General features: G+C 36.5%; 5 protein-coding genes across 6 annotated transcripts; 3 read left to right on the forward strand and 2 right to left on the reverse strand.

Annotated features, from left to right (window-relative positions):
- Positions 1-308: 308 nt before the first annotated feature.
- LOC112782967 (uncharacterized) lies at positions 309-1,619 on the forward strand. Its single transcript, XM_025825667.3, has 2 exons — positions 309-797; positions 896-1,619. The coding sequence occupies exons 1-2, from the start codon at positions 443-445 to the stop codon at positions 1,351-1,353; spliced, it is 813 nt and encodes a 270-aa protein (XP_025681452.1). The 5' UTR covers positions 309-442; the 3' UTR covers positions 1,354-1,619.
- Positions 1,620-2,263: 644 nt separating this feature from the next.
- Positions 2,264-5,888, forward strand: LOC112782965 (uncharacterized). Its single transcript, XM_025825666.3, has 11 exons — positions 2,264-2,487; positions 2,615-3,019; positions 3,129-3,263; positions 3,825-3,922; positions 4,037-4,121; positions 4,218-4,295; positions 4,404-4,493; positions 4,583-4,717; positions 4,927-5,048; positions 5,128-5,197; positions 5,310-5,888. Exons 1-11 carry the CDS (start codon positions 2,359-2,361, stop codon positions 5,493-5,495), a joined length of 1,533 nt encoding a protein of 510 aa, XP_025681451.1. The 5' UTR covers positions 2,264-2,358; the 3' UTR covers positions 5,496-5,888.
- A 633-nt stretch (positions 5,889-6,521) lies between these two features.
- LOC112782964 (protein FAR1-RELATED SEQUENCE 5) lies at positions 6,522-10,278 on the reverse strand. 2 transcript variants are annotated; one of them, XM_025825664.3, is made up of 6 exons: positions 10,111-10,278; positions 9,892-10,003; positions 7,248-9,472; positions 6,956-7,138; positions 6,778-6,832; positions 6,522-6,747 (listed from the first exon to the last, which is right to left on the reverse strand). In XM_025825664.3, coding segments are annotated over exons 3-6 (2,415 nt in total). In that variant the 5' UTR covers positions 9,423-9,472; positions 9,892-10,003; positions 10,111-10,278; the 3' UTR covers positions 6,522-6,745. The 2 variants fall into 2 exon arrangements, with proteins under 2 accessions (XP_025681449.1, XP_072086191.1); XM_072230090.1 differs by having other exon boundaries at positions 6,956-7,153.
- Positions 10,279-13,927: 3,649 nt separating this feature from the next.
- LOC112784187 (uncharacterized) lies at positions 13,928-17,329 on the forward strand. Its single transcript, XM_025827310.3, has 8 exons — positions 13,928-15,194; positions 15,611-15,644; positions 15,747-15,974; positions 16,118-16,207; positions 16,296-16,361; positions 16,444-16,535; positions 16,637-16,684; positions 17,019-17,329. The coding sequence occupies exons 1-8, from the start codon at positions 14,779-14,781 to the stop codon at positions 17,134-17,136; spliced, it is 1,092 nt and encodes a 363-aa protein (XP_025683095.1). The 5' UTR covers positions 13,928-14,778; the 3' UTR covers positions 17,137-17,329.
- A 1,000-nt stretch (positions 17,330-18,329) lies between these two features.
- LOC112782482 (uncharacterized) lies at positions 18,330-24,084 on the reverse strand. Its single transcript, XM_025824879.3, has 5 exons — positions 22,131-24,084; positions 20,753-21,739; positions 19,800-20,025; positions 19,234-19,376; positions 18,330-18,911 (listed from the first exon to the last, which is right to left on the reverse strand). The coding sequence occupies exons 1-5, from the start codon at positions 23,802-23,804 to the stop codon at positions 18,600-18,602; spliced, it is 3,342 nt and encodes a 1,113-aa protein (XP_025680664.2). The 5' UTR covers positions 23,805-24,084; the 3' UTR covers positions 18,330-18,599.
- Between the last annotated feature and the right edge of the window lie 1,165 nt (positions 24,085-25,249).

Below are 25,249 nucleotides of genomic sequence, written 5' to 3' on the forward strand. Positions count from 1 at the left end.
GATTTCTGAAGGATATTACACGAAAATCTAATTTTAGTATTAGCTTGTTTAAAAATTATTAATTAGGCAACAAAAGAGTGACTCATGAAATAATTATGTTAAGTCCAATATGGTAAACGATGAGGTCCAGTTTCGAAAATAGTTATTTAAAGGAACTTCGAAAATGATTTCATTAATTAACTTAGATCTTGCAGCCAAATTTTCGTTCCATAATAACATCATTGGAATTAACTTGCTAATTAAATATTTCAAAATGGAACGACAGTACGGTAAGTTAAATAAGAAACCGGCTCTGGTGTTATACTTTCCACCGGTTACCATCAAATATTGTTTTTCACGGGGCCTGGGTATATATCCATCGTGTGCGTCAGGGATACAGAATGAGCAATCCTCTTTCAGTGTGAGTGAAACCCACCCGTAAAATTTTCCACAGTCATTACCCATGAACACCGGCAAGTACAGGCTCTATGCTGTGCGCAAGGGACGTATTCCTGGAATCTACACAAATTGGGAGGACTGTAAAAAACAAGTTAATGGCTTTCCAGATGCAGAGTTTAAAGGTTTCCGCCTGCTGAGAGACGCCGAACATTGGTTGGGAGTTGTTGATCCAGCATTGACACTACCCACACCTCCGGAGGTAGATTCTGTAGTTCATCCTCACACGGGACCGTTTGAGCAACCGGTCTCTTTATCCAAACACTTCTACAACATGCATGTGGGCTCAGGAGTGGGTGAGTCATCGCAGAAAGCAGTTGTTCCGTGTTCTCAGATTCCAGAAGGTTTTGGTGCGACTGTTGGTACGATTACGCCAGTGGTTTCTCTTTTCTTATTATTTTTTCCCGTGTATCCTGGCATTGAGTAACTTTTGCTGTTTGTAATTGTCACCCGTGTTCAGGACCGAACATTGTTCCGGAGAATTGTATTACTCAGTTTGCAGTGTTTGAGGACTTGGAGGTCTATCTCATTCGTCTCTGCTGCCAGCTGAGGCTTGATTATCCGGTGTTTAACCGGCGTGAATTTTTCTCCGACAATGGTGAGTTACTTCATGGCTACTGGGTGACACTGCGATCACAACAACGAGATGTTAGCTGGATCGTGGAGGGTGGTTTCTCATCGGACGAGCAGACCGCAAGACAGGACGCCTCATTCAAAATGTTGGGTAAGGTGCTGTCTTTAGTGGGGAAGGAAATTCACGACTACAACTATAGGATCGTTGCCGCCTTGAGAGTGCGGGTTGAGGAACTGGAAAGGCAACTACGAGTATGTGTTCAACAGCGAATCCGGGATCTGGAACACGAGAACCGAAAGCTTAGGTCTGATCTTCAGAAGTATAACGACTTATTCGAGACTTGAATAGAGGGCTCACCTTGTTTGCAATTATCTACGCTTACAGTTTAGCAGCTTATTGTTAAGTCCTTCTCCGTAACTGATGTTTATATTTAGTAGTCATTCCAGTTTACGTTTCCGTTCTGTTAACTGCAACGGTGACTCTTGTAAGTTGGAGATAGGTAATGTTGTTGTTGGGGTTTAGGGTTGGTTTCCAATCATTTTCAACGAGGGTTAATGAACTACTTATGCAATTGTTCAGTTTAATCAGATATTGTCGTCGGGTTTGTCACTTAATATTACGCAAAGTTATTTTATTTAACTTTACGCTGCTAAACGTTGGCATGCTGTACTAACAAATATGGACCCAAGTATTAGACCTCTAATAATGAATTTAATTTACTAACCCAGGAACTCCACAGTGGAAGCAACTACTACAACACCACAAAATTTTGAGTACTAGCAGACCTTGATATGGTTTCTTGTTTAAATTAATATAATTTCTTTTCGTCCCATACAGTCGGGTATAGTCTGCTACGACTGCCATAGGATATCACTAAGACATCTGATCATTCTGATGGGAAGGAAGGTGATGTTTCTCCTGTGTAGTCACACAGACGTGAATAGGCCTGCGGATCCAGTGGACAAAGGTTGAAGTCTGGTTGGGTAAAGGGAGGGAGACTCCATACATTGAATTTGAAGTTAGGGTCAGCTATGAGTGAATTTTTGCTTGTGCTGTATTGTTCCAGAAGAGGGCCACAGATATGACGTCCTTCGGCCCATTACGCTCCATTGTTCCCAAAAAAACCCACGAATAAGATACCCAAACATGGGGTTGGCTATGCGGTATGAGTAGAATTGGGCCCTTCTTGATGACGTTAGGTAAATACAATTAGCATTGCCTTCATTTTTTATTAGTCACACGTGTCTCCTGTTTACAAACTGCGATGTTATTGGGATTCTTCTTAAGCACACTTCTTACCTTACCCACTGTACTCTCACTCTATTGTGCAGTTGCTTGTACTGTTCCTGATGGAGTTACAGAAAGAGAAGAGCGTTGAGGAGGCGGTGAAGCGTCGAAAGAGAGGAACCAAGGATGAATCTCTGGAGCCTGTAACCACCGTGGACGATGCAGTCAGTGGTGTAGCTGATCATACACAGGTATGACAATGTTGTTCTTTTTCTGCAATGCTAAGGTTTCTTTTTACTTTTCGCTTCTTATCACCCGTCTAAGCATCACTTACACATGGGTAAAGTGACGTGCTTCCCTTCTGTCAACGTTGTGCAGAAAGCATCAACTGGAGATAACATGATTTTGGGGATCCTGACGACGCAGGCGAACCAAATACAAGCCTTAACGGCAGTTGTGGCACAGCACGGTCGAGTGCTGGAACTTCTAGCATCTTTGAATGTACCGGCTTCTTGTGACAAGAAACCTAAGATGGATCTGAATCTAAACTTGCATCCCTCAGGCGTGGATATTTACGGTAAAAATGGAACACTTCAGGAGCCGGTGAAAGTGGTGGCGAATGCCGGAACTCTCTCAGGTGAAGCTCCGACACGCCAACAGTGTCCTCCACCAGAACAAGTGGACGTTGCCCGGGGTTTATCGGGCCAAACGCCTACAAGGATGTCGAGGGTCAACAAGGGAAAAGCCGGCACACGCCAACCAGCATCAGAACTCAACTTACAGGTTTTTATTTCTCAAAATGATTTTCGATTCGTGTTATTTTAACCTTTTTTTAAAAGAAATTTTTCGTCGTATTAGAATACATATGTATATGTAATTTCGTTCATCGCAGAGAAAGCTTTCATTTAAAGATGAAGGGAATTCCTCAGAAGACCTCATAAGAAACATAAGGTCAACAGGTCCTGGCTCTCCATGGACATTTTACACACACCGGAGCGCGGACATTAAGTCGGAGGAGACTCCAAAGGTACATGAAACACTGCATGGAAACCCTGGATGAACATTGATTTGATTCTTTATGTTCTTCTTGTTTAGTTTTCATCATTGATGTCGAAATGAAGAAATATTTTGGGTCTGGGATAATTTTTTTTTTGTCTACTTCCTTTGGCCAAGTTTTTGGCCTCTTTAACCTTTTTCTTGGGCCAGCATATATGCCAAATTTGGAATTTGAAATTTTTTGGTTAAGTTTTTTGCACAACATTTGCAAGTCCAGTATGGTTACCATTGCGGTTTCAGGGGCCACTAATAGATCTTGGGCCCTAGGTGGATTCAGTTAGGCCCAATAGCCTTGTCATAATCTGATTGGAATGCATTTGTTATTAATCACTATTGTATGGATCCCTTTATTTTTTTTTCCGCTTGGGTTGTTTACCGCGGAAACCGTCAACTGTTTATGTATTCCTATGCAAATGAAATATTCTTTCGTAGCATGTTTGGGTTTCTTAATGGTATATTCTTGTTGGGCCACAATACTAACATACTTATGAAAATTTATTTCCTAAAATCCAACACCGTGATCGCGAGGCAGTGCCTGGACCTCTCATTCTGGCCCCCGCCAGGGATGCAGTTTGTCGGCCACGAACTCGCTGTTGCAGCCTACATCTTCGGCAACGGGCTATCACCGAGGTAAGCCGTTACATAATTAGGGTTGTCTTCTTTAGAAGTGCACAATTTTTTTTAGCATCAGAAACTAGTTTCCCTACTGACCACGGTTTTCTCCTCGTTATGTCGACCTGTCAGCGAAATCCTGGTGGAAAATGAACATTGCATCGGGAATAGGGAAGCCCTCTTGACATTACGCCCTGGAGAGGAGGTCGTTGACGACGTAAGCAACTCCAACTCATTAATTTCATCGCAACATAATTTCGTTGTTTCAGATTACATTCGCTAATTGTTTGCGGCTAAATTGACCCACACGTAGGTTATCAACCTTGTCGTAGCAATGGTTTCCTCAAATAAGGCTGAGAAACGACGGTGGTGGCTACCAACCACCTTTGCGGTGATTTTCTTAACCGGTTACATTTTGTTTTTGCAAAATGATCTGTGGTTTTTTTTGGCAGTAAAACTCATTCATGAGCTTCCGTCCCCCAAATGATAATTGTTGCAGCAAATTGCTAGTAACCCAGGCCACCACTGCAAGGCAACTCTTGATTACATCGTAGCAAAGTACACGGGGTTCGCCGACAATTTATTGAAGGTGATACTTGTTAGACCTAAGAAATTTATTAGCCGTTTAGGAAGAAGTAATAGTTGCAATCTGACTGCCTCTGGTCCCTCTTGGTGCAGATTTATGTTCCGCTCCACATGCGAGGCCATTGGTATTTGATGATTGTTGACATGTGGGATGAAAATTTGATTTATCTAGATTCATTAAAGTCTAGTGTGGACCGACAGGCTCGAATAGATAAAATGCTGGAAGTCGTGAGTTACTCTGACATATTATTCTAGTCTAATTTCCTTCTCCTTTTCCAATTTTTTTTATATCAACTTAGTTATAGACTTTGTTCTATTGATACAAGGACATGACTGCCCCTTCAACAATAAGCAAAATTGGTTCCCCTTTTCTTCATAATTTTTAAGACTCATACCACCCATGCTTATAACAATATATATGTCACAAATCACTGTAGGCTCGGTTACTTGAGCTGTTGTTGTCGGAGACGTCTTCATACTTCGGCAAGACGACTGTGCCGAAGTCTATCTCCAAGTTTAGGATCCAGGAGCCACAGATTTCTCAACAGGCAGCCGACTCGTATGCTGTGAACTCTATATCACTTTCGTATCTGCCGTGGTTAATTTACTCTTTATAACCATAATTTCTGCGTTCGCAGCAACGACTGCGGAGTTTGGGTTGCAGAGTGGATGATCCAGTACGATTTATGGGCATCTTATGACCTTCAGGTTGGATAATTAAAGACTTTACCAAATTGCTTTCTTTGATGTAAAAGATGTGGGTTTTAGTACATGTGGTTGTAATGAATGTATGTGTTACCATTATGTGTATGCCTTACAGGTGATCAATGAACACACCAGAATGACCATTGCTGTTGATCTAGTTATGGGTGAGCACAACCCAATCTCCGAAGAAGTTCAACAAAAAGCGGTTCAATTCTGGGACACGAATATGATATGCTCTTACTTGAAAGGAGCTAGACCAAGAAAGAGGACCCGTAGTCCTGTGGGGCCACTAAGTCCCTAGGTTATATGTGGCTGAAAGTATAAACTTTTTTGGGTTGTTGAATGCAGTATGGAATGCTTTAATGGATCTTTGGTAATAGGAATTGGTCTTGGTTAGACACTTTTGTAGGTAGTGAATTTTTTTACTTAGAGTGACAGAACCACAATCTGGGTACAACCAACCTTGTCGTGTGACCGCACCTATTGGGGTAACATTAGTTGGAGTTAAATGCGTCAACAGAGATCTGCTTTGCTTTAATTTTTTTTTTGTGCCCATACATGCGCCTGATGAAATTTTTTGGATTGTAATTGTTGGTCACTATTGTACTCAGAAGTCAAAGTAATCGTATAGGATGATGTGAATGTTCCTCTGTAGATACAAATTGTATATGAAATGCTACTCCATATTCAGTAAGTACACTTGTTCCTGCCGATGGAAAGTAGTCCAAGTGATTGAACCAACCTCCCGAGGAATAACTAGTTTTAATATTACATTTGTTAACAACCCATGCACATGGAAAACATGAGCGAGTGAAATATTTAGTCTATGGTACCATAGACTCAATTCTAACCACTTATAAAGACTGTAATCAGAAGTCGCGATTGAATGTTCACTAGCTAGTTTCCTTGATTAAAGCCTTTAAAAATTTTAACTTACCACCGCTAGCACGAAAACTCAAATAGAACATGCCTGCATTTTTTTGCTCTTCAATAGAACAAGGCTGGTTAAAAACAGTTGAAAGTAATTTATGATAACGCTATACTGTCAAGTAACAACAATGGCATACTAAATGGAGGTGGATCTGCCAGCAAATGGAAGACTATCAAAAGTTATGTTACGCGTTACTGTTACTAGTCATACTATTGGATTCAGTAATCTCATGTTAATCCTCAATGATATATCAAAGAGTCTTAATTAATTTACGCCTACCCATTACTAATTCGTGTATTCACTTCGTTACTCTCATGTTAATCTTTCAATGGTCTCCTCAGATGCTAGTTGCACTTCATGCTACCATCAAAACAAGGCTATTAGACACACTTCATGTAACGAACGTACACAAATAGCAAATACTTCCCTGCAAGAATTTTCCACCCTAAACATATAACAAGTGATCCACATCTCATTAATCAGTGCTTGAATTTACATTTCATTGGCACTTAAGTAGCCATTCTTTTTACCCAGCAAATAATAAACTCAAGCATATATAAGAACTAACACTTAAAATAACAAAGACCATAAACCACTTCTATTATCACACGAAACAGAATTCTCTAAGGAACACCGAATTGGACAACTATTTATGCTGCGGAGCTCGAACCCAATCTTGAACTGAGATAAGTTATTTCAGTCATCAGCTGCATAGGTAAAAGTAAACATAATTACTCAATTCTGGTTTGAACATCTATTTTAACGTGCCATTAGAACATGAGTGCAGAAGTCAGTTATTTGAGTACGACTAGGAAACAAAAACCACATACCTGTGCTATTACTTCGTCGGTGTTACTTATCGTGTTCGGCTCCCATTCCATAGTCTCCTTATGTCCAGCTGCAGCAGAAATTTCATGTTGTGAGGTAATCTTCGAACCTGATGCCTCCAGCCAAATCGGTGCACACAAATTATTGGGACCGGTAACACCTTTCTTCCCTTGTTCGAATCGGATCTGCACGCCAAACAGCTGAATGAGGCCATCGTAAGGAAACAAAAACACCTAATTTTTTAAAAGGAAAACTATGCTTGCTACAATCAACATGGGTATGCGGTGTTCTCACCCATTCCGTCGGTGAAGACTCCTCCGACCCTAAAGTTGTAGCCTGAAAATCTTTGCTCTCTTCAGATTTGGAAACAAAGGACCGGTCGGCGTTGCAGTGTCGTTTTGTGTGACCCGTTTTGCGGCAACGGGTGCAGCGCCTCTTCCGTCCGCCCTGCCTCCTCACACGAGGGGCACCCTTAGTCTTCGCAACAACAGGGTCGTGTAAGTCAACCATATCAAGAGCTTTCTTCTGACCCCCATTTTCAGGGCCTCTATCCAGTTCTTGACACAGCGCATGGAGACCTTTAAGCGCCTGTGTGAAAGACAAAGGGCTCCTGGCTCCAACATAAAGCATCCACTGTGCGGCTGCATGAAGTGCACCATGGCGCAACAAGAAACCAATTTCACTACCAACTTCCGTGATCTCAGCATACTTATCCAACGACTTTGCATCCTTTCGCCACCTCTTCAGAACCAGGCTATCAGGAATTCGAGTCAAGTGCTCATGCTTCATTACAAAAAACATATGCCTACAAGGTATTCCCTTTTGCTTCCAAAAATTGCATGCGCACTCCATTTTCCTTGAAACCCTATCGTACAGGACAATCACCTCTCTACCTGGGTCACCGTATTCCTCCAACGTGTACACCATTGTAGTTGAACGTCTTATCTTAGCTACAAAATTAACTGCACCGACACCCACTATTTCCTTCTTCGCATCAACGAATATCTCCCGTGTGTATGCATCTGCAGCATACCTTTCAAGAGGATCCAAACAAGTTGTCATTACTGGCATCCCATGGAGTGATCTAAATTGTGCAACTAATTCGTTATTTCGGTACTCTCGCACGACCAACTCCAAATTTTTAACCATATCAAGGAGACTGTGCCTAGACTTAAGAAAATTCTTCACGTATGCGTTAATGCCTTCGCACCGGGATGTTGTCCGAAACCCTGCACAGAACTTGTCCTGTAAATACGCATTAGCCCACATCATCCTCTTCTGAAAAGTTTCTTTGGCCCAAAAACTGTTCTGCAACCCATACTCTTCAATGGCATCATCCCACTCAGCCTCAAATTCATCTATTTCCATTTCTGAATACAGCCACCGGGTGAAACATTGTCGTAGTCCCTCTTCCTTCACATTAGCGGTTACATTCTTCTCCATATGCCAAGCACACAATCGATGCGTTGCCTCCGGAAAAACAGACTTGATTGCAGCTTTCATTGAATCACAGCCATCCGTGACGACAACCGACGGCTTCTTGTTACACATGACTTCCAACAAATTTTCCAGCAACCACTTATAAGACCCAACGCTTTCATCTAACACCACGCCAAACCCAAATATTGTCGTCTGCTTATGGTTATTCACACCAGAAAATATCACCAGCGGCCTCTGATATTTATTTTTCTTGTAGGTCGAATCAAAGGCTAGAACATCCCCAAAGTATTGGTAATCAACTCTACTGCCACCATCCGCCCAAAACATATTGGCTAGCATATTATCCTTAGTAAGATTATACCTAGCCATCGACATCGGATCAGCCCCCGCTTTCCCCTCCAAGTATACAACAGCGGCGTTAGCGTCCCCATCAATAATCTTTGCACGCTTAGCCTTGTTAATATAATTGTAAGCATCCTTCTTAGTGAAGCCCATTAGAGAATAGCCACCAGACTGTCCAGCCATATACCCCAAAATCTTAGACGTCGGAACACCATGAGCCTGCATACCAGATATTTGTGCCTTAGCGGAACAATTTATTTCTCTAAAATTCGTCATCATATGAACCATATATGTCGGAGTTAAATCGTGGTTATGATCCAATACTATTTTTCTCACCCTCCATATACCACTGACCACATCAAGGTAGATTGACAACTTTGCCTCACAATTTGTCCGCGTTTCCGGTTTATGACTTCTCTGCCTATCTAGCCTATCATAGTGACGACGTTCTCTCAGGCCCGCTCTATTACAAAAAAATCTACGACGAATAACCCTTCCACTGTCATCTTTTCCCGAGTCACCCTTTCGAATACCAAAACCAAAACATTTGCCTAACATCCTGTAAAATTCATATGCTGCTTCATCGCTACGGAATGCCTTGTTCATTATATCTTCCTTACTCAACTGCAATACATCTCGATACTCATCGGCTTCTTCATCCGACAATTCATATCCACTCTCAGCCATTCAAAATTCTCAGTAAATTTTGGAGTTCACTAAATTCAACAACGAATACCCTGGAAGATTATTTCCATCAAGATAAATAATAAAAGTAACTGCTCAGTAACACAGCAACAACAAATCTCGTCACCATTGTGATTCATTAATTACGAAAATACAATACTGCAGTGGCATAATAGGATATTTCATAAACAATTACTCATCAACATGCAGCAAAAATATCTGACATCACAAACTACTCATCAACTTAGTCTAAACAATTTTACAATCAACCATTCAGCAACAATAACAACTTCTTTTTATTTCTAAAAATTATTCTCAACCATCATTACTTCAGAAAAATAATTTACATCACAAATTATATGAATTAGCAACAAATTCCCCATAAAACTTACAAATAAAGAAAACTTGGTATCAACTGCATATACTTATTTTTCATCACATCCTCAAAAATAAGTAGAAGATGAAAACTTACAATTTCGATGGCCAAAAAGAGGACTCTGATTCTTGAATTTCGTCTTCTCTTTTCTGTCTTCCTCTATTCAGATCTTATTGTTGGGATTGGATGAACTGGTGAAAGTTGAAACCTGAAAGAAGGGTTTAAGGAAGCGCTGTCTTGAGGCAACGGGGTTTCAACGGTAACAAGCATTATCTTCAATGTACAAAATTAAACTGTTCTGTTAGAAAAACTTACCGGAGTAAATGGTTTGGACATAAATCAGCGCCGCTCTTGCTCGTATCCCTTTGTACCCTTCCATTTTTTCGCCCTATCACTGTCTATGCCCGTCACCCTTCCCCTTCCTGAAATCGTTACAGCGTGGGTTACCCTAGTTCTTCCAAGGTTCCAACACTTATTATTATTATTATTATTATTATTATTATTATTATTATTATTGTTGAGAGTAAGCCCAGAGAGCATCCCAATCTATTTTTCTTCAACGCATAACATAGCTTCAAAAAAAATTTTTGGGCTTCAAATCAAATTGGCCCAAACACTTAACCACCTTAATTAACATAATCTACTACCTAACTTATTAATCACTTTGACAAGTTAAAGCCTGTTGTTTCTCTGCTTCCGTCAGATTTGTTTTGTCTTGGGAAACATCTTTACACGCGTCTAATATCCATGCACTCCACCTAGTTTCAGCATGAAAAGAAAATTCTTCATTTCATCACCGTAGCACTGCCCTTATATTAGGACCACCCATGCAAGCAATTAGATTCGAAAATTTCTAAATATTGCAAATACTACAAATATTGATTATTCTGTTTGCCCCTTCGTAATTGAACTTTTTATGAAGAAAACAATACAATTAGTTTGCATTCTTATAATATACATGTAATTTCTTTGCATGTCTTCTTCAATAAATTCTACACCATACTATAATCTTTATTTAATACACCCTAACTAGTAAAACACATAAAAGAAAGAAAAATAATTATCTCTTTTATTTTTTAATTTATTAAAAAATTAATATATTTAAACAATGAAATTACTTAAATACATTAAGTTTTTAATAGATTTATACAATGAAAATTAGTTGTCAAGCTTAATTACCTAACCCATTATGTGGCAGGCCATTTTTGGTGGAGTCATTTTCATTCAAAATTTTATAGTAAATTGCAAACATTCCAGATTCCACCATATATAATAGTTTAAAAATAAATAAATAATTAAATATTCCACTAGGATTATGTGGATGATGATGGTGAGTGGTCACTGTTGTTCTAACAATTCCAAGAAGTCAAGGTTGTCTAAATCGTGGGACCCACTCCATTGTTTGTCCCAAAAGCATCAACAATCTCGTGAGTCTTTTCTATGATCATTATGCTCTCTATAATATAATCTCACGATATATATATATATATATATTTGTCTTTTTATTTAATTTTTAATTTAACATATTAAGAATTAATTTGTTGTAATACTGAGTTTTATTTAAAAATTTATTATTAACTAATAAATTACCGTATATATAAAATAGAATTCAAACTTTTAATACTTACTTAAATAGATTAATAAAATAATTATTAGACCAACCTAACTTAATTATAATCTAGCATTATATTATACTAAACTAAACTAACCTTATTTCATTCCCAAAATAATGTAGTAGTAATAATAATCTATCCCTTGTAGATTGCAATTTCATTTGTGTGTCTTTTTCACCATGAGGCCCACTATAAGACACCATAGTCTAAGATTATTGATGAATCATTTGGGATCAACCATCATAATCATATCATAATCCATAAACATTAAAGTCTCCATACACTTAAATATACCATTTAATCATCATCTCAAAACCACACTTTTCTTAAGATTATCATACATTTTTTATTTTTTCTTAAATTATAAACACACCCAAAATTAGAAAAAAAAATCATAAGGTACATGAGAACAAAAAAAAAACCTTTAGAACTTTTTTTTTTTTATTGTCCACGGTATCCCCCAACTCGATAGATCAAAAACTAATCCGTCGCGAATCTAAGCTCCATTTAAGGGTCTACATGCATAAGGCGAAATTCGAACCCCCGACACTTGTTTAATCGAATGAGTGAGCTGACCACTCGATCGACTAATAAACACACAGTTATTGTCATAAAGAATTATCCATTTTTTATTAGCTCCACAATCACACATAATTATCTTAGTATTATTAACATTCATAATTAATTTTTACATATTATTTAGTAATTTTTAATGGTATGTGGCATGTCTTTCTCGGTTGGTTAAGCACTTTACTTGGTTTATCAGAAAAAACGAATTAAGAAAGACAACAAATCTAGGGCATGGATCTCCACTGCAGAGCATTCCCAATACAAAATCCATACTACACATGTTGTCCCAATGTCTGGTCCCTTTCTTCTATGTGTCTCTCTCTGTCACAAAATACAAAATGGAAATAAAAAAATAAAAATAATACAGAATCTAACTGGTAAGGTGTAAACACATGCATGCCTTTTCTGGATTATTTTATCATTTGCATGGATATATGTAAGATATCAACTCTGCAATCAAATTTTTTGGTAGTTTAAAAAAAAATGATTTTGTATTTTAATTTTTTTTTTACCAAAGATAGAAGACTCGAATTCGCAACCTCTTAATTGAGTATGGAAAAACTATGTCATTTGAACTATTGGCGGTATTTTAATTTCTTGACAACCGAAGGATTTAGTATTTTAATTTCTACACACTTTAAGCATTAAAAAAAAATGCTACAAAATATAGTTTTATATTATTGCATTAATAAACACAATTATTTAACTTCTTAAAAATATAAAGTTACCAATTATTTTGGCTCTCTTGCTATCTGTTTTTTCATATAAATTTAATTTTAATATACTATTAATATAAAATAATTATATATATATATATATATTTAATTATGTAAATATTTATTTAAAAAATAAATATAATTGAATAATTACATAAAATATTTTATGCTATATGTGTATTAAAATTAACTTTTTTTTTACATTACGTCAAGAGATCCAAGAGATTAATAGTTGAATAACTATAGAATATATAGTATGTGTTTGGATTAATATTTATTAATATGTTTTTGTAGAATAAATTTTGATTGAAATTGGATTGAGGTTAATGTAATTTTTGTTTGAATATTTTTTGTCAAATATAATTTTTAAAAATAGATATTATTTGAATAATATTAGCTAAAATTACGTTAGAATATAAAATTATTAAAACGACTTATTTAAATGGTAAAAATTCAGGTGCAGTCAATTTTATATAAAATTGATAGTTGAGCGGTTAAATGATTTGACTGATTTAAATAAATTTTTAGGTGGAAACTCAAGTGCAGTCGACTTCACTCATAGCTGAGAGTCGTTAGATGAAAATTTAGTCAAATCAGTCAAATTATCTAATCGCTCTTAACTATCAACTTCACGTAAAAGTCGACTGCACCTGAATTTCCACCAAATTTTATCTAATAATTTTTAATTATCAACCTCATGTCGCTTTTTAATTTGATTATGGAGGCAAAGCTGGTGCTGGACTTGGATATGGGGAGGAGTGGTGCTTAGCATTGGTGTGGTGTCATGCACAATTCGGACCCAACGATTTCTTGAACTTAATTCAAAAAGCAAATTAACAGAGAAAACGGACCATCCGATTTCATGTAAATCGTCAAAAAAAATTTTGATCATGGAGAAATCGCAGGGTCCGATTTACTTTATGTGAATTTCAGATCCTCTCTCCATGCAAAACGGACCCTCCGATTTGCTTCCAAAAACTTAAAAACAAAGAACTCGGAGGGTCCGATTTCTTAACACCAAATCTGAGCAAAATGCTATCCCACAAATTGGTGTAGCACCTCCATCATCCATAACCCGACACAACACTTTTACCTCTTCTATAACAAAAAAAATCAACTACTTCATGTGAAGTTGACTGCAATTGAATTTTTACCGAATATGAATTAGATTTTAAAAATTTAGACTAGATGAAAATTTAAAGTTAATAAGAAGAGAAAAGCATAGTAACAAGAAAGAAGGGTTAATAAGAAGAAGCTTGTGCTGAAAGCACAACATCCCTTTCTGTGTGTCTCACATTCTCTCTCTTTCTGAGTAGATTCCTGAACACAAAAGCTAAGAAGCAAAGCATCTTCTCTTCCCGTACCTATACATAACATAACATAACAAATTCCCTTCCTTTGCTTTCCCTTGCAAGTTTCAAACTTTTTTTTCCTTGCTTAACAAGAACAACACTTCAAACAAACATTGCCACCTTTGTTTTGTTTTCACATTTTTTAATAATCAAGTCTTATAACTGTCGGTGTTTCTTTTATGTGCATAAATCAACCCCAAAGTTTGGAATATCTACGTAATCCAAATAATTATGCTTAATGCAGTCAAAAAATGTGTCAAGAGTTTCAACTTTTTAGTCATTGAATGGCCCCCAAGTTTCAACTAGATAACTCTTCCTTCTGTTTGTGAAAATGCATGAGAAACTCATGAGAAACTCTCTCTCTCTTTCTCTCTCTCTCTCTCCCCATTCTGTTGCTTCATCATTTCTTCATGATGTTTATGGTGCAGAGTCCTCTGCTTTCCGTTTTGGGTTCTCTCTCCTTTCCTTAAATTTTAGCATGAGGGGCTAAAAAATTGAACTTGAACCATAAGTCCATAACCCACTTCACAAGTTTCAAACTTTTTCACATTTTTGTGTTCTTTGGTTTATGAGAGTAATCAATTTTTTTGGTGTTACTTCAGTTTGTTCATTCATTCTTTGAAGTTCAGCCCTTTTTTTGTGTTTTGTAAACACTGTTTAACATATTGGAGGTGGAAAAACAGTGAGAAATCTGAGAGTCACAATAAGAAGAAGAAAGTAAAGTGACTCAAAATGAGTTTTCTGACAGGAACTTCCAAAGGGTCATGGCAGCCAATAATGACTGCAAAGACAAACACTCAGAGTTACTGGCTAAACTGGAGGGTCTTTCTTTGTACCATATGGATCCTTGTTACCTTAATCTTCTCATCATTTCTTATTTGGAAGTATGAGCATGTGAGGAAAAAACCAGCAAGGAACAATGGTAATGGTGGCAATGGTGAAAACCTTGAAGAAGAAGCAGAAGAAGAAGAAGAAGAAGAAAGAACTTCAGCAACTTTGTATGAGGATGAGACATGGAGGCCTTGCCTTAAAGGGGTTCACCCTGCATGGCTTCTGGCTTTTAGAGTTCTTGCATTCATTATTCTTTTGGTGCTTCTGATTGTCAATGCTGCTGTGGATGGAGGACGCATTTTCTACTATTACACTCAGTAAGTTCTCATTCCTTATTGATGAGTTTTGTCTTAGAAATTTTTGGTACTTTTTAGAGTTTTTGCATTTATTGTGCTTTTGGTACAATACATGATACTAAACACAAGTTTAGGAAGCATATTTAATCTTAAAAAACCTCAATCCATAGTGAACCTAGCTAGCAATCTCTGTTCTTTGAATTTGGCATGTCATTTTCCCATTTAGTGCTCTTGAAGTTAAGCCTTTATAATTTTGTGATCAATCATAGGAATATTTAAAGATTCTCAGAAGAAACAAAGTCATTGTCTTACCTAATTTATGATAACATCTTAAGCAACCAACATTTATGGCAAGGTGGTTTGTTCTTAGCACTTTCTGTATTAATTAATTATCTTACAAGCTTCTGCATTCCATTTTTTGGTGGATTCTTAAACAGGTGGACTTTTACATCAATCACCATTTATTTTGGGGTAAGTATGAAAGGCCTAATGTCACTCTTATCTATCTATCTATCATCATATTTGTACATGATTTCTTATGTATATTTGTCCTTTGTGTGCTTGAATTTGCAGCTTGGATCTTTGCTTTCCATTCATGGATGTTACCAGCATCATAAGAAAGCAACAGGTGATAAGGTTGATAATGTGGATGGAGATGCAGAGCAAGGATTCAATGGTGACCCTGCACTTCCACAAAGTTCTAATGCATTCGACCAAGATAAAATCTTAGCAGCCCCGAAGGAACATCTCGTTCGCCAACATGCGGGAACTTGGGGTTATATCTTTCAAATAATATTCCAGGTATACTTCAATATTCACTCATTCAACTACAAGAATGATTGTATGATACCCTTTTCTGAATAATTGGAAAAATGAAGAATTATAGCTCAGTTCTTAGTACATTTGCATTGATCTTGTTATTTTGTTTCTTCACTTGTGAACAGATGAATGCAGGTGCTGTATTGCTCACTGATTGTGTATTTTGGTTCCTAATTGTTCCATTTCTAACAATCAAAGATTACAACATAAATTTTGTAAGTATCACCTAGGAATTTTCTATGATATCTTCAATCACATTAGAGAACTTTAAAGCTAAACCATATACAAACTCTTCTGTGGCAGTTGATAATCAATATGCACACAATCAATGCTGTTTTCCTCATAGGTGATACTGCTTTGAATTCCCTGGTGAGTTTCTGCATTTGATTCCATTGAAATTGTTCACTCTCTTTGCATCTTACCCTTCTTCTAATTACCTTCACCTCTTCAGCCGTTCCCTTGGTTTCGAATTGGATACTTTTGCCTGTGGACAGTAACATATGTGATTTTCCAGTGGATGGTTCATGCTTGCATCTATCTCTGGTATGAGTCTTCATTGTTATTTTGGCCTCCACTTTTGTGAAAACATCTTATGCATCATAGTTTAACCTCTAACATGACTATTTTTCTCTTAAAAAAAACAGGTGGCCATATACATTCCTTGACTTGTCATCTCCATATGCTCCATTATGGTATGAATTTTATGCCAAGGAATATATTCTCTGCTAGATATGCACATTTTTGTAATGGGAAATTCCTCTTATTTTTCCCATTCCCACTGTTAAAACTATCATTTCATTGTCAAATAATCAAACTCGTGAATATTTGGTAAATTTGATTCATTAAACTCAACTGTTGAGTTTACTAGTAACGCCATAAACTCGATTTCGGACCTAAACTTACAAGAGTTTACGAATTAACTCGAGAGACAACTTTTTGTTTATAAAACTGTTGAATGTTGATAGAGCCAAGAGTTAACCAATTTTGCTGACCCATTTTTTTCTATGACTTGTGATTGATTGATAGGTACTTTGCTGTGGCATTGCTGCATATTCCTTGCTATGGTGTATTTGCTTTGATAATGAAGCTGAAACATTATGTGCTGTCAACGCGGTACCCTGATAAATATCTATGTTCTAGATAGCTAGAAAGATAAAGATAGATTACATGACTTTGGCATTAGGATTAAGCAAGCTTTGATTTTCTGAAGAATATTACTTTTTTCTTTTTTTCCATAGGAATAAGGAAGAGAAGGAATGTACAACCAAAAATAGTCACAATGTAGTGTATGAACTCATATTCATATAGTTAAATATATCAGTCTTTCTTTTGTGTAATTTTCTTTTTTTTTCTTTGGGATATAACTATATTTGTGAAGTAATAACTTTACAATTAAGAATGGTGATGCAAAAATGACCACCGAAAGTGAACATGTTATCACCATGTAGCACACAAAAAGTTTGTTTTATTATATATTAGCTTAACACACTTACCTATGGCAAAGTTGGATATGATGTGCAAGCAAAGAATTAAGACTTCAAGAAATAGTTTTTCTTTGTAATAAAAATTTTATTAATAAATTGACTTCATATGTACATATATATATTATATGCAAGATCATGCTAACAAGTTCCTTGATACCACAAACAAATTTTTTTTTAATAGAAACATTTTTCTTTCAAGTTTTTAACATTAGAAGAATAAAAATTTTCTATTTAACCAATGTTTTTAAGGTACTTTTTAGCTATTTCCTTTTTTTTTAATTCATACCATTTACTCTCACCAAATTTAATATTCAATATAAAATCTTAAGAACTTCTAGTGCTAAACTTTTGGTCATTTTATTTAAATACATTTTCCAAGAAATTATGGCCGCTCCAAACCAACCCTTGCAGCCCTACCTAAAAGTGAGGAATCACTTTCCAGTTTCCACCACTAAAATAAGATATGTAGGGTAAACTATCATGTGCTTATTCTTACTTTTCATAGTACTATGCTTGATCATCTTTTATCCAGATACCATTATGAATATTTTTAAAGAATCTACCGACAAGAGTAAAGAATTACTATCAGTGATTATAAATTTCATTTACATTATTAATGAATTTGAGGGGCAAAAAGTTTACTTATGACATTCACCAAAATTATCACTAAATGTTCATAATCATTTATACATTGACTTACCGCTGAATATCCACATCAATAATGTCTAAGATAACTTTTAACCAAATAATTGTCTGGTTCTAAGAATCTTTTCCAGCAGTGGGACTGGGAAGTTCATCATGAAAGAAGGTACATAACTAATTAAGCAATCATATCAATGAGAACAAATGCACGTACAAAATCTGATAAAGCTATATAATGAATAGAACAAATAAATGAATACAAGAACAGAACAGAACAGAACAGCGTAGACCTTTTTTCTTTTTCTCCAAAGAAAATAGCCTAAACACTACAAAAATTTTTGTTACAAAAGGAAATGATGACCCAAAATTGACTACACAGACAACTGTGATTATTGAACAAACATCGTTAAGAATAAGATGCAACAAAAATGTATAGTACAACTAATCAACAAGAGATATAGACATAGGGCATAAATTTTCATTATAAAGAATTGCTTGGCAATGAACCCATTAATATTATATTTTCGTCTTTATGCTCTCTGGTCTTCTCTGGCTTCTCCCTGGAAAATAACCCAGAGAGTAGTTTAGGTGATAACCCAGCAGAACTAAGTCCCCTCCCTAACAAGTCCAAGGTTCCACTTGAGTCACTAATTCCCTTCTGGCTTGGAATCTTAGTTAAGCTCTTTGTCTCGTTTGATCCGAGCTGTGTGCCGCAAGGACAGTTCGCATGCTTTCTGAAGCAACGCTTATGGAAAACAGATTGACAAGCTTTACACCTTTCGATATCATCTTCCTGCTCATAATTAAGCTCAGGTTAAGAGTGTTGTTTTGAGTAGATCAGAAGAATTCCATAAGAAAAATGTGATTCTATGAGAAGTGTCATATTCCTTTATCCTAATAATAATAGAAATAAAAATAAAATTTGGGCTCAAAAATATCTTATATCAAATGGAAGAATACCACTCGCTACTTGAAACCTAACAATTGTATAAGGAATCCCAATGGAAGTGCTGATAAAAATAATATAGAAGGAAATTTTAGAATAAATTAACTTCCAGATCCCTATGGTACCCACAACAAATTCTGTGACAATCTTAGGCTACATGCAGACAAACCTGAAATGGGAAAATGAGAGAAGATGGGTCACTACAATCTTGTCGGCCACTACAAGGGACTCCCACATCACAGCATATGAGACACTGGTCAGTAATGTGTTCCATGATTTTACTTGACACAGTTTCCACCATAACCGGAAGTGCTGCACAACAGTTGTTATACATCAGGAACATTTTATATAGGAAATGCAGCACACAAACTTCACAGTATACCATTGGTTTGATTTAAAATATATAATCAATAGGATAGTTCTATTATCTCATCATCTCATGTGACCAAAAGAGAGAAATGAAAATTCAGTGAAAAGTATAAAGCAATGTGCATTAATTTACAGCATAGGTGATTTAATTAATCTTAAATCCGGATGCTCTGACCAGATGGATCTCTCTTCATGCATGCATCAAAGCATGTGTAGGTGAAAAACTAGGGTTTAGATATAAATATATTGTAGTGAAACCACATTTATTCATCCGAAGAGATGAAACACAAATGGAAATGAAATAAAAATGAACTTCCCATTCCATTTAACGTACAAATAAGCAATGAACAAGAAATAGAAGCTTACCAGCAAAGACTCCTTTGGAAAGATCAATCAAATCCCTGAGAGAAAAGAAGTCATTGCTTTCAAGGAGATACCTCCGGCTTCCAAGTGCTCTGTTGATAGACCTCCGGAATGGGCAGCGAACAAATGGAAGCATGATTCCTATCTTTTTCCTGACACTCATAACACGACGCAAGGCTGGGACCTTCAACAAAAGGAAGGGATTCACGGCAGTGACACAAAGCATAGGCTGCAGAGAAATTTGTCAGTGAAAATTTAAGTGAATGGGAAGACTTATTTAAAAATATAGAGAGTTAAAATGGCTGGCATTCTGGCAAGGAAAAGAAAATCATATGAATCTATGAATCATATGTATCTAGGAATTGATTGTTACAGAATTAGGTAACAGTAACTCCTTGCTGAACAACACAAATATTACTTCGAATCCTCAATTTTTTTAATAAAAAATACTTCCAATCCCCTGGTTAGGGCATTTTTTTTTTTTTTACTACTTTGAACTTCCTAGGGATCCCATAAAGAGGTTTTTTTTTTTTTTGTTTGGGGGGGGGGGGGGGGGGGTTATAAAACCCCATAGAAAGAATTTCAACTTTACAAGTCAACAGCAGCCAATCACAGAGAAAGGATATGGACAATTAAGCTATGAAACACCATGAAATTTAATATGCACATGTACTAAGCCAATTAAATCTAATTCTGTACAGACATTAACAGCCATTAATCAAATTGGTTTTGCATTACTTTACAAGATTTGCACCAAATGCATATGATAATTCAAACTGATGGCCATTCAATATTCAATATATCAGTGTTTACTGTATACTTGGACAGGAATTAGGATAGGAAATTCTTGTTTTTTACACTGAAAATAGAGAAGAGAAACATTATACATATATTTGGACATTAACAAACATACAAACAAACAATATTTAAAAGGCAAGCTTTAGTTTTAGAGTTACCTGCTCATGTATAGAATCCAGATATGACTTTGCTAACTGAGAAACAGGATGATGCGAGAAATCCCAATGATGCAAAACCCTTGCAGGCAAGACTGCAGTCTCATTTGTGTGGCAAGAAGTGCAGAACAACTGACCAGTGTATTCACAAAGTCGGGGCCTCCCCCAGCCAAATGTCTGTACAAGATCCTGAATCAAGGTTTTCTCATTATCAAGATGCTTATGGCATCCAGCACAAGTGTAATGCTGTGCTTCTAACAACTGTCTCACAGATTTGTTTGGTGGAATTTCAACTATAAGTGATATGGTTTTCCCCAAAGTAGAAGAGTTCCCAATGATTCCTCCTGTGAAAGAAGACCGAGACACTAGTGCATTTGACACATGTGAAAGAGGATCTGAATCTTGAGGGGATAAAAACAAAGCCAATGCTCTTGGAAGACTTGAATAGAACCGGGTACGGAGAATAGATTGTAAACACTCTTGAATGAGAACACTTCTTTTAGCAATAATATCAGGAGATGCGCTTCTAAACATCTTAGACTCCTTTTCAATAGAAGACCAAGGCGAAGGTAAATTCCAGCCTTGCTCGCTGAATAAGGTTTTTAAGCTACGATAGAGGCCAAGGAAATCACGATATCGCCTTTCGACCTCCCACTGATCCCTACCACTCCACACTTTTATTTTATATACAGTGTATTCCTTAACCCCAACCAATCTTTCACTGAAAGAAACATCTCCTTTCTTCTGCCTTGCACCAACAACTTCAATTCTATCTATTCTTGCCGGGCGCTGACCTAGCATGTAAGCATTATCTATACTAGAAGTAGAAGCAGTCAGCCCACCATCTCTTGAAGGCATCGACAATTGTGATTCAATCATTCTATTATGCATGGAATGCCTACCCCCAGGAGAATCCATAGAGTCCAATAAAATTTCTTCCATTTCCTGAACAACCTCATCATAGAATTCATTCAACTCAAAGTCCTCTGTCTGCAATAGTTAGTAGAACATATTAAACCCAATAGAGAATCCATCCGAGCAGAATATTTAATGATTATTGACAAAATGCGCAAGTACACAACTCAAATGTGCAGCAGAAGTGAGGTGCTTCAAACCATTTGTCTGTGACAACATTTCAAACAACCTTTTCTGATAGAGATTAGAGATGGGGGGATGGGGGTAAAACATCCTTTCTCAAACAGTAAAATAGCAACTTTGTTGCAAAATAGGAATGACAATGCCATTTTCATCTAACATATACACTTATTCAAATAATCTAACACAATCAATAATTCCTGAATGTTATGCATGGTTAGTATATATCAGGTAAGGGATACAGCATAAAATGACAGTTTGAAACACATGGGTACTAGTTGCTCACCTTAGATTTTGCAGGAGTTTTTTCTAAATGCTCTGTTAATGTTGAAATACTCTCTAATGTTTGCCTCATTCCAACATTTGAATGATGTAAGATTCGTTCATGACTATCAAATGTGTTTCCATTCATATTCCCTATATGGTTGGATGGATTGGAAGAACTTTGATCAACTCTGCTATCAGGAAAGTGATCAAATCTGACCATAGAACTACCCAAGTCTGTGTTTTTGACATGTTGAGCAAGATTAGCCTCAGTTGTAATTTGACTAATTTCACTCTTGGTGTGTTTATTCCCCTTCTCCAGATTTCCACTATCAGTAGCATTTAGACCCTTGTGCTGAAGACCTCCTTCTGTGATAGGATCCAAATATACATCATATGACATGGTGATTGAAGATGTTTTCGGACAATTAACCAATGCATCAACACCTTGGACCTGTGGATTGACTGTGTTTGGAAAATCAGTTAAGGTATGCGTAGAACTATCCATTTCGTTATTCAATTTATTGGCACCTTGAACCTGCCACATTGCAGGAGTAATATCTATAACCTCTTTCACTGCTTCAGGCTCATCTTTGATTTCTTCAACTTTTTCACTCACAGCAACCATGTTCATTTCATCTTTACCCCTTTCCAAACCCACTGAGCTCGCAGAGTCAAAGTTCACTGCATCATTTCTAACTTCATTGTTCTTTTTTTGCTTCTCGCGGAAAAAAACAGACATCTCAGGACTTTGATCAAACCTATCATTATCTAGCAGAAAATCATCCAAGTCATTTGAGCCAAAGGCCACAGAGGAGTTTATAAGCAATGGATTCTCGTTCCGTGCTTCCAATTCCTCGCGATATTGCACACTCTTCGCCACAAAAGACTCATTCCTATTGCCATCACTGCTGTCGCTTCCATAGTTATACATTGAATCCTCACCCTCTGAATGCTCAAAATCGGACAACCCTCCCTCCTCAACCCTCTCATTCTCTCTTTCCTCCTTGTCTTCCAACCTCAATTGCACACCAAAATTATCGAATTGATCCAATCCCTCACCCTCACCACACAATCCACCCTCCAATTTTACCTCACTATTACTTACCATGCGCATTGAATCTTCTCCCTCCAAATCCGATAACCCATCATCCTGTGCTCTCTCCACATCATCCAATTGATCCATTCCACTTTCCGATCTCGCATCGCCATCACCAACCCCGCACTTCTCACTATCCTCAACCCTAGCGCTACCATTATTATCACAATTCCCAATCCTATCATTACTAAACCCTAACAACTCCGATGAATCAAGCACAGTCATAGCGAGCTCATCACTGCAATCTCCGTACAATTCCAATCCGCTAGAACCGTACCGGAGGCTCCGCCCGCAATCATCGTCGTGATTCGTCTCCGCCCTACCTCCTCCGCCGAGAGTGAAATTATCTAAACCGTTAGCGAAATCAGCGTCGGAGAAATCATTGAAGAGTGTAACGGCGCTGCCGCAGACGCTAGGAGTTCCCATGAGGGAAGCGGCACTGCAGTAACGGTCGAACTCCGATTCGCCACCGCAAGACGAGTACCGCGACAGAGGCGAGACGGAAGCGGCGGCAGCGGCATCGTCACCATCGGATTGAGTGATCCGCAGCAGCAGTGGTTGAAACAGATCCGACGATTCCGGCGTCCTCTCGCCCATCGATCATTTAGAAATGAATTTCCAAACGAAACGAAATCGTAGATACAGAAAAAAATATAACAAAATAAAAAAAATGAAGGAAATGGAAATAAGAGAGGGGAAGCTGAGAATAGTTACAGTAAGGAGAGTGAGATTCTCGAAGAAACCGTTGCGGATGATTCGATCGAGAACGAGAAGAGAGCACAGTGATACATTGAAGAGAACCGTACAGAAGAAGAAGAATGATGACAATGCACACAAAAACTCAAACTGTGAGAATCAGCTTTTTGTTTCTTAGTTTAAACCATTTTTTATTTCTTTTTAAATAAATATTATGTTTACGGGAAAAACTCAGGTGAAGTCGACTTCACGTGAAGTTTATCGACTTCACGTGAAGATCAACTTCATCTGAAGTTGATACTTGAGAGCTATTAGATAAAAATTTAGTCAAATTAATCAAATTATTTAACGGTTCTCAAATATAATTTCACGTGAAATCGACTGTACGTGAGTATCCAGCTATGTTTACTTTTTTTTTTTCATCTTTTTATTTATGAACATCCTAATATCCTTATCAATTATGACTAACTAATTATTTTATCATAAAATTCTTTAAAGATGAATCAACTATTTCCATTTCTATGGAAATGAATGAATCATTTATTGAATTAAATAATTATCTTATATAGGCATTAATCTTTAAAAAATATGTATTTGTTATTTTTATTGTAAATCATTATTTTATTACGATAAATTTAAGGTTTGATTCTTATTTTGTATTTGATAAATCGATAAGACTATTTGTTTGTATTTGTAATTTTATCAAATAAATTAGACAATTTTTTATTTTAAATATTATAAATTTACTTACAGCACATCAATACAAACAATTTTAAGAGTTTTATCTATTATTTAATCTAATTAAATTTTAAATTTAAATATATTTATTATAAAATATATATGATGACTACTAAATTAAGACTTTGCATTCAAGACATAATATTATTTAAGTTGGAGAAATGTAATGAGGATGTAGAAAAGTAGTTTGGTTTCAGAACTACCAGTCCAACTGTCGAAGTATATAAAATAAAACAAAATGGGACATATATCAAGATGAGAGTATGTATGTTGTTTATTTATTTATTTTACCTGCTACCTACCAATCAAAATATGTTGGGAGTTGTCTGAAAATTTAACAAGGCACAAGCACATTGCCCAACTAAGATATATGATAAATCATGATTAATACTTTATCCCTTTCTTTGGCTTATTTACTTTTGACCAATATCATGCTTTCCTTTTATTTTTGTTTCTATTAAATTCTTAAGTTATGCCATCCCCATCTCAATACTATGGGACTTGTTTGGCTTTTACATATAATTTTTGTGTAGTTTTCTCTGAAATAGTCCCTTAATATATAAAGATCGAAATGATAGTGCAAAAATAATATTCATCTACATAACACA

This window comes from Arachis hypogaea, chromosome 20, assembly GCF_003086295.3.
Source record: "Arachis hypogaea cultivar Tifrunner chromosome 20, arahy.Tifrunner.gnm2.J5K5, whole genome shotgun sequence".
Lineage (NCBI taxonomy): Eukaryota > Viridiplantae > Streptophyta > Magnoliopsida > Fabales > Fabaceae > Arachis > Arachis hypogaea.